The sequence below is a fragment of the Electrophorus electricus genome, chromosome 13 (assembly GCF_013358815.1).
Source record: "Electrophorus electricus isolate fEleEle1 chromosome 13, fEleEle1.pri, whole genome shotgun sequence".
Taxonomy (NCBI): Eukaryota; Metazoa; Chordata; class Actinopteri; order Gymnotiformes; family Gymnotidae; genus Electrophorus; species Electrophorus electricus.
Genome location: NC_049547.1, coordinates 19,472,554 through 19,481,581, shown reverse-complemented (window position 1 = coordinate 19,481,581; position 9,028 = coordinate 19,472,554). Strand labels below are relative to the sequence as shown.

Below are 9,028 nucleotides of genomic sequence, written 5' to 3'. Positions count from 1 at the left end.
TTATTCTGGGCTGTCCAGGTCCATGTCATCTCCCATCTGATAACTGGAGCCTTGGGTGGAGTAGGAACGCGTTCTCATGGAGCAGTTGGAGTCCATAAGGATGGCCTGAGAGAGACAGACAGAGACAGCCACTTATTTAATAAGCAAAAGTGAAATTAAATGTGATGAACTGATTATGCTTTGATTGTTCTGTAAGTGTATTCAGTTGTTTCACTATTAATCGTGGGACTTTTATTATAGCGTGGTTTCACTCTACTTAAATATGGCTTTGTAAACCCAAAACTCAAGTGATGAAGTGTTTCGTAAGATTTTCATTAATATTTCCAGACTATGGAGAAGGCTGTGTTTGTGTGTGTGTGTGTGTGTGTGTGTGTGTGTGTGTGTGTGTATCCTTGGGAATACTCTTGAGAGTCGACGTAGCGCTCTTGTTGAGATAGAACCCAGGAAGCTGAGCTTTGATCAAAGGCTGCATTTGAGGGCAATCACACTGACGCCCTCCACTCAGCATCCCTCTTTGATCTTTGCTTAAGGCCATCCTGCATCCTGGGTAATCTTTTGTTTGCATCTTTTATGTAATGTAATTTCCCATTTCGGTCATATTCTGTTATGTCAAAGGCTCTAAAGGGGACAGCATAGATAGTCTGTACATGGAGGTTGCGAAGAGGTTTACTTATTTTTAAGATCATTTTTGACACTGAAGTCACAAAGAAGGGGCAAATGCTTATGAACCCTGTCTCAGGGTTACTCTGCAACTGTCTCATTGTCTGTCACCTTCAACAGGGCTCAAAGCTGAACTATTTTTAAAGAATTTTTGCAATGTACTTGTATCTTATATGTTTTAGTCTTAAGAATCATTCTTTGATGGACTTGAGCATTTTGGAGTATTTTAAAGATAATACCACTGGCCAAAATGTTCACAGATGACTGAAAGCGAAAAGGGGAGTGTTTTTTATTTGTGAATCAGATTATGCTAATTGATCCACAGTAACTTTCTTATCCTTGTTAGATGTTCTTGATGAATGATACCTTGTGCTCAATTGCAGTGTAGCACGGCACTTATCATAACACTGGGCTGTTATGCCAAGAACTCACTCATTTGCATTTAAAATGTATAATTGTTATATAAGGAGCATTATTATAAATATCAATTTTGTAAACACTTATTGCGACACACAGCACCAAAACCACAGTTGTCCTTTCAGACACATGTTGTTTTTTCATGTTTATGTTGTTATTATATGACATAATTAGTATTTCTGTCCCAAACGTGTTGACATTAGATCAGAACAACCTCTTGATCCAGTTCAAAAGTACAGAGTGTAAACAGAATTATCTGGATTGCTGGTATGTCACAGCAACTGGCTAAAATGTCCTGTTCCTATATACTGTTGGTCGTTTCATGTCTCTTGAGTATCAGGATTATTATCGAGTCAGAATGCCTACATAAAAAGTGTAAATGTACGAAAAACACATTTAAAGCAGATTTAAATCTGATTGCTCAAACTTCATTAGGAAGTGGGAAAAGACGCATTTAATACAGATGGTAAACAGGTGTGAATTCATCTGTATCCTTCTCCAATCACATCACATCACACAATGTAACCACCCAGAAGCTTCCTCAGAGGACGTTCCGGAGATGTATTTGACTATGTAGCATGTGAATAGAATCTTGTCACTCTACCAAATCTAAAGAGGGTCAGGGTTAGGGTTCAAATGATATTTCAGCTTTGGCAGTTATTAGAATTGGCAGTTAAGGGTAATATTTCACGAATGTGGATCTACAACAACCATCAAAGCGGAAAAACGAGGATATGATGCCTGACCATTTTCTCCTCGTTGGCAGGGGGGCTGCGCAGAAAGTAACACAGGGGAGCGAAGAGGATATCCACCACGCCGATGATGGTCATCAGCCATGGAAAGCCGATACTGCGTGCGACAGCTCCACCGGCTGAAGGACCTGCACGTGCACACACACACAAATTTACATACATTATGTATTACTCCACTTGTTTGACATTGAATAAATAGTGTAACAAGACGCTAGTGTCATAATACTATTTCATAATAATATATACCATAGAAAAATAAACTCTGACTGTAACCTTACTTAGATGAGAAAAAAAAAAACCTTTTTATGGTAAACCTTTGTTTTAGGGTTACTTCAGTAATGATAAACCGCAAGTAATGTTAACAAGTAATGTTAACTTGTGTTTTAATAGACTTAAGTGCTTGGAGTGAACAGAAGTTAGAAGAAAAGAAGCAGTTACTGCACTATGGAAGGGCACACAGTGATCCAGGAAACACTCCCTTGAGTTTGAAAAATGTTGATGAATGTGAATACTTTATTAAAATGACTTATGGTTACTAAATAATGTCCAAAGTTGGTAGCTGATCTATCATTAATGTAATGTTTTCATTACATTATTGGTTGTAAACAGAAAATGTTGATAAAGAACCTCCAAATACCAGTGCTTTCTGAAACATGCTCCTTCTGTGGTTACTCCCTGCTCCCAGTCCTCACGTGGCTACAGCAGGTCCAGGATTTTCTTTCTTATTGCAGAGGAACTTTGGGGGTGTGGCTAAGGACTTTGAGGGCGTGGCTAAGGCCCTCTGGGTTTAGGAGACACTTTCAGACACTTTACAGCAACTGATATGAACTAGTATGAACTCATCCACTGATTTGAATGAGTTGAGGTTTGTTGAAGCCACAGTCCAGCTAATCTCTCCTGGACTGTGGCTTTCATAAACCATAAACCTAACCCTAATCTCTATCTCCTAACGCAACCCTAGCGTGCTTGCGGAAAACCCGACTGAATAAGCTCCTCACCAAAAGCAAAGCCGAGACAGAAGGCGACATCAGCTATGGCATACACACTCCCGTATACAGAGACATGTCTCAAATCCACCAGGTATCCCATGATTGGCATCATGGAGGAGTCCACCATGCCTAACACACACACACGCGTGCGGACGCGCACACAGCACAGGGGAACAACATGATTCAGTCATCAGTTTAATTCTTACAGCAGCAGTCTACAAACACATCGCTATATAAATGTTGGGTGAGACGTTTGTTGTTGTTTTTTTGTTTGTATTTATAACCAATTAGCTTCATATCTGTGACAACTAATTAAAATCAAAATGAACTTTAATTTAAAATGGTTTAATTGAAATTAAAAAGATTGGTATTGTCTGATCAGTGGAGAGGAAACAGAAGGGTTTAATGCCTGTCCAAACAAGACCCAGAGACATCAACAACTTTCGTTCACTTCAAATCCAAAATGGTAACGTCAAGGCTCACCAATGGCAAAGCCGACTCCAAAGTTGGGCAGTATGAGTCCATAGATGTCCTTGGCAAAAGGCACCTGTGAAGGAGGAATACATGTAAAATACAAAGTGTTGTATTCTCCTTTTCCATTAAACCTCCTCCGTGGAGCGGTAGCCATTCAGGCTTTGTGCTGTAGTCTAAGAGAAAGGCAGGAAATATCCCGAGTTGCTATTGCAGGACTGTTATTGTAATGTTATTGACTGTTATTGTTAATGTTATTGACTGTTATTGTAATGGCGTTCCCATTCCCACACTACAACACACACACGAAAACTAATCCAATAAAAATATTCAAATGAATAAAAATCCTGGAGAATAGCCCAACTTCCTGTTTGACAGGAACCTAGGAAACGCCATGCAGCCTCTCAAGCTCCCCACCACCCCGTCGGCACATACTCAAACTGAAAAAATCCTACAAGAACAAAACAAAGCCAAAGATGTCACCTTTCTATGGCACTCCCAAAAAATGTAAACATTAAGAAATTCTAATTAGCCATTGAGAAAGCATATGTCTCCAGTTTATGTCTGCATATATTTAGCAAGTGTCTTTACCTGAGTACAAAAAGACAATTACAAGGTGAACTAACTGTTCTGAGCTGGTGAGAGTGAGTTGAGTTAACATAACTTACACAGATAATGCTGACACCAACCAGCAGCATACCTATGAGAGAGCAGAGCCACCTGGGGCGGGCGGAGAGAGAGAGAGAGAGAGAGAGAGAGAGAGAGAGAGAGAGGGAGAGAGAGAGAGGGAGGGAGAGGCAGAAAGTAAAAAAAGAGGAAATGAAGGGGAGATAAAAGGAATAGCGAGGATGTAGCCAACGATAACATCAGCCACCCGAAAAGCTTCATTATTCGGATGCTGAGGCTCTGAAACCTTATAGCCACAATAACTCTTCCCCGGACATATGGGCACAGAACTTGCAAGTGGTTAAAGTGCAAACACAGAGCTGCTGGGTTTTCCAGTCGCAATCTTTTTCCACTCAGACTGCAGCTTTGCTACTCTACGTATTTCGAAGCACTTTAAAGGTTTTTTTTTTTTTTTAGCAGAGTTGCATGCGATGCAGATCAGGCCACAAAAATCAAAAAGAAGTAGAAGCTATTTACATATATAGTTAAAGGTACATTAATATACATTTCATGTTAAAACTTCGGAAATAGGAAGAAAAATTTTAACTCTGTCAGCTATGAAACCTTACAAGGAAATGAAAAGTAAGTGCTCTTTTTGCTGGGAAAATGTTTTACTTTTTCACATTTGAGTGGAAAAATTGATTAATTCCTCTTGAAATGGCAGGACAGCGCCATGCAACCGGTCATATGACAAGTCACATGACTACCAACAGCAAGCCAGTGGCCCGTCACGTAGATGTGAAACGCGAAAAATGTCACTTTAATGTCACGTACCTTCAAGCCAAGAAGAAACCATATCAGTAAAAGCTGGAACTGCACTCCTTGTCTTTATTAAAAAACAAATATCAAAACGCTGCGGCCAAAACTAATTTCAGGGTGTTGAATGGCAACGGAATCAGATAGAGCACAGAAGATAAAGAGAAGAGAGGGGATAATTTCCTTCATACCTCCCGATTCTGTTCGCCAGAACAGCAAAGATGTTGGTCCCAATCAGGTAAGAGATGCTGGCTGGCAGAAAGGCAACTCCTGATTGGAGAGATAGAGGGTGGGGGAGGGGCAGAGATGAACCAGAGACAAAGATGAAGATAGACAGATGGACAGAGGAGAGAGAGGGATGAAGGGCAACACAGCAGAACTCTGATAAGGTACTTTTTATCAGTCTAATCTCAGAGCTTCCACTCAAGCTAGCTCCTCTCTCCCTCCTCTCGCTCCTCCTCTCTGTCTCCTCTTGCTCATCCTCTCTCCTCTCACTCCTCCTCTCTGTGTCTCCTCTCGTTCCTCCTTTCTCTCCTCTCGCTCCTCCTCGCTCCCTCCTCTCGTTCCTCCTCTCTCTCTCCTCTCGCTCCTCCTCCCTGTCTCCTCTCGCTCCTCCTCTCGTTCCTCCTCTCTCTGTCTCCTCTTGCTCCTCCTCTCTCCCTCCTCTCGTTCCTCCTCTCTCTGTCTCCTCTCGCTCCTCCTCTCTGTCTCCTCTCGCTCCTCCTCTCGTTCCTCCTCTCTCTGTCTCCTCTTGCTCCTCCTCTCTCCCTCCTCTCGTTCCTCCTCTCTCTGTCTCCTCTTGCTCCTCCTCTCTCCCTCCTCTCGTTCCTCCTCTCTCTGTCTCCTCTCGCTCCTCCTCTCTGTCTCCTCTCGCTCCTCCTCTTGTTCCTCCTCTCTCTGTCTCCTCTTGCTCCTCCTCTCTCCCTCCTCTCGTTCCTCCTCTCTCTGTCTCCTCTCGCTCCTCCTCTCTGTCTCCTCTCTCCCTCCTCTCGTTCCTCCTCTCTCTGTCTCCTCTCGCTCCTCCTCTGTCTCCTCTCACTCCTCCTCTCTCCCTCCTCTCATTCCTCCTCTCTCTCTCCGCTCGCTCCTCCTCTCGCTCCTCCTCCTCTGTCTCCTCTCGCTCCTCCTCTCTCCCTCCTCTCGCTCCTCCTCTCTCTCTCCTCTCGCTCCTCCTCTCTGTCTCCTCTCTCCCTCCTCTCTGTGTCTACTCTCGCTCCTCCTCTCTCTGTCTCCTCTCGCTCCTCCTCTGTCTCCTCTCGCTCCTCCTCTCTCCCTCCTCTCATTCCTCCTCTCTCCGCTCGCTCCTCCTCTCGCTCTTCCTCCTCTGTCTCCTCTCGCTCCTCTCTCCCTCCTCTCGCTCCTCCTCTCTCTCCTCTCGCTCCTCCTCTCTCTCCTTCTTCTGATTCCCTTGCTTCTCTTTGCAATGGCACTCTAATATCCTGCTTGTGATATCCTCCATTTCCACAGACAATCATCCACCTGCTCTCATCTTGTTGCTGGCGCTCTCTCACTCCTCTTATCTTTTTCTCTGTGTCTCTGTTTCTCTCTGGTTTTACAGACACACATAGGTGTGTTTTTCCCCCATCTCACATAAAGCACAACTCGCCTCCAAAAGGTCATATAAAATGTGCCAGTATTCCAGGTTTCCGAAGTGTATTGGGTATCAAGTGTGTGTTGAATGTGTGCTAGATCTTTAATGTGTGCTTGATGTTGGCTGTGTGCTGGGTGTTTAGTGTGTGCTGAGTGTTGAGTGTGTACTAGATCTTTAATGTGTGCTTGATGTTGGCTGTGTGCTGGGTGTTTAGTGTGTGCTGAGTGTTGAGTGTGTACTAGATCTTTAATGTGTGCTTGATGTTGGCTGTGTGCTGGGTGTTTAGTGTGTGCTGAGTGTTGAGTGTGTATTAGATCTTTAATGTGTGCTTGATGTTGGCCGTGTGCTGGGTGTTTAGTGTGTGCTGAGTGTTGAGTGTGTACTAGATCTTTAATGTGTGCTTGATGTTGGCCGTGTGCTGGGTGTTTAGTGTGTGCTGAGTGTTGAGTGTGTACTAGATCTTTAATGTGTGCTTGATGTTGGCCGTGTGCTGGGTGTTTAGTGTGTGCTGAGTGTTGAGTGTGTACTAGATCTTTAATGTGTGCTTGATGTTGGCCGTGTGCTGGGTGTGATCCCACAATACCCATTGTTTTTCTGTCTTGTCAGCATTGTTGTCTTATCCGTGCACAATATTGGGCAGACTGTGTGTGTGTGTGTGTGTGTGTGTGTGTGTGTGTGTGTGTGTTCTCTACCTAGTTGCCATTTTCTGGCACACATAGTTTCCATCATCCAGATCGGCAGGGCAGGCTCCAGCATTGCAATGGCCATGTTAGCGAAACAAATAGACCCTAAAAGATACAAACACACACACACACACACTCACACACACACACACCCACACTCACACACACACACACACACACACACACACACACACACACACACACACAGTGAGACACGTGTCCTCTTCCTTTTGTCTTGCTGATGCTCTCCCTCTCCTCTTTCCCTCACACATAATACCCACTATTAGCCCTTCACTTCCCACAGCTGCACTTCACACACACACACACACATACACACACACACACTCACACACACACACTCACACACACACACTCACACACTCACACACACACACTCACACACACACACACTCACACACACACACTCACACACACACACACTCACACACTCACACACACACACTCACACACACACACACTCACACTCACACACACACGCACACACACTCACACACACACACACACACACTCACACACACACACTCACACACTCACACACACACTCACACTCACACACACACACACACACTCACACACACACACACTCACACACACACACACACTCACACACACACCTCTCTCATCCTTCTCTTATTCAGTGATGACCCCTTTTAACATGCATTTGTCCACTTAAACGTGCACACTCACCCATGCACACACACACACACACACACACACACGTGCACACACACATGCACAATATTCTTTTTCAGTATTATCAGCAGAGGTGTCAAAGAGGCTACGGCCCAGACCACAGGAGCGGGTAGCGTGGTGCTGTGGGCAGGAAGTGTTGTACTGGGGCAGCTCCTATCTGTCATCACCTGCTGCAATAAGGATGTATGGATCTTTCATAAGGGTCATCAGAGGCGTTCCCTTCTGGCTCTGAAAATGAAAGGCAAAATATTTCACAAGTATTTTACTGATTCTCTTTATCCGAGGCAGATATAAAGGTTTGTAATGGAAATAGGTACATTTGCGTATTTATGGATTTATAAGTGTGTCGCTTTGATACAAACCTAATGATCCATAAAGAAATACTTGTAAATAACTTGAGATTTACTGCTGTTTTTGTGTTTTATTTTACAGCTAATAACTAATACTTTTTCTAGCCTTGTTGTCTCAGCCACCTTTTAGAACACACCCTCATGCTATTTTTCTATGGACGTGCTCCGTCACAAATCGCACTCTACCACAGGTAACAGCCGAAAAGGTGCACTGTGTCTTTAAGAGGCGCACACATAGTGTGCGCATGTTTCCACTGCACGGCAGAAGCGGGACTTTTATGCTGTAATACGGACAGGAACACTGGATGCCTTTTATTTTCTGTTTGCAAGTAACGCAACCACGGTGCTTTGTACTAGTTCTGGTTCATGTGTGGAGAGAACTTTAGCAGCTCGGCGTGAGACCTGGCTTTGCATGGTAAATGTAGCCAATTAACACACTAATTGGGATACTGTTAACGAGTGTCGGGATCACTGTTCAGCACGTACAATGAGTTTCAAGTCTCGGCCTTTTATTCTGCCCAATTAACACTCTGGGATGGAGTGTATCTGAAGTTCAAAATCGACTCTGAAGTTACTTCCTCCTATGATGGGTTTTATGGTGCCAAGTGATGAGCGTGTTAGGAGCTGTGAGCAGGAGTATGCTTTCTAATGTCTGTATGAACGGTAATGATCTGTAATGAGCTGTATTGATCTCTTTTGATCTGTAATGATCTGTAATGATCTGTTTTGATCTGTAATGATCTATAGCCTTTGTTTTCCCACCATGAGAGGCAAATAAGCCTCTGTCAGCCTGCATCACTTCATCTGTCTGCCTATCTCTAGGCAGATCTTCATCTCTGTCTGCTTCTTTCCCGATAGGTCTGTATCTCTGTCTACTTCTCTTCTGGTAGGTCTGTATCTCTGTCTTCTACTCTCCTGGTAGGTCAGTATCTCTGTCTGATACTCTCTTGGTAGGTCAGTATCTCTGTCTACTTCTCTC

General features: G+C 43.8%; 1 protein-coding gene across 1 annotated transcript in view; it reads right to left on the bottom strand.

The window, feature by feature from the left end:
- Positions 1 to 9,028, bottom strand: part of slc18a2 (solute carrier family 18 member 2) — a 21,432-nt gene continuing 12,404 nt past the window's right edge. The window contains exons 9-16 of the mRNA XM_035532883.1: positions 7,867 to 7,927; positions 6,995 to 7,090; positions 4,903 to 4,981; positions 3,958 to 4,009; positions 3,302 to 3,365; positions 2,828 to 2,947; positions 1,824 to 1,957; positions 1 to 105 (exon numbers count right to left, since the gene is read on the bottom strand). Coding sequence (XP_035388776.1) covers positions 1 to 105; positions 1,824 to 1,957; positions 2,828 to 2,947; positions 3,302 to 3,365; positions 3,958 to 4,009; positions 4,903 to 4,981; positions 6,995 to 7,090; positions 7,867 to 7,927 — 711 coding nt within the window. The remainder of the gene's footprint in view (positions 106 to 1,823; positions 1,958 to 2,827; positions 2,948 to 3,301; positions 3,366 to 3,957; positions 4,010 to 4,902; positions 4,982 to 6,994; positions 7,091 to 7,866; positions 7,928 to 9,028) is intronic.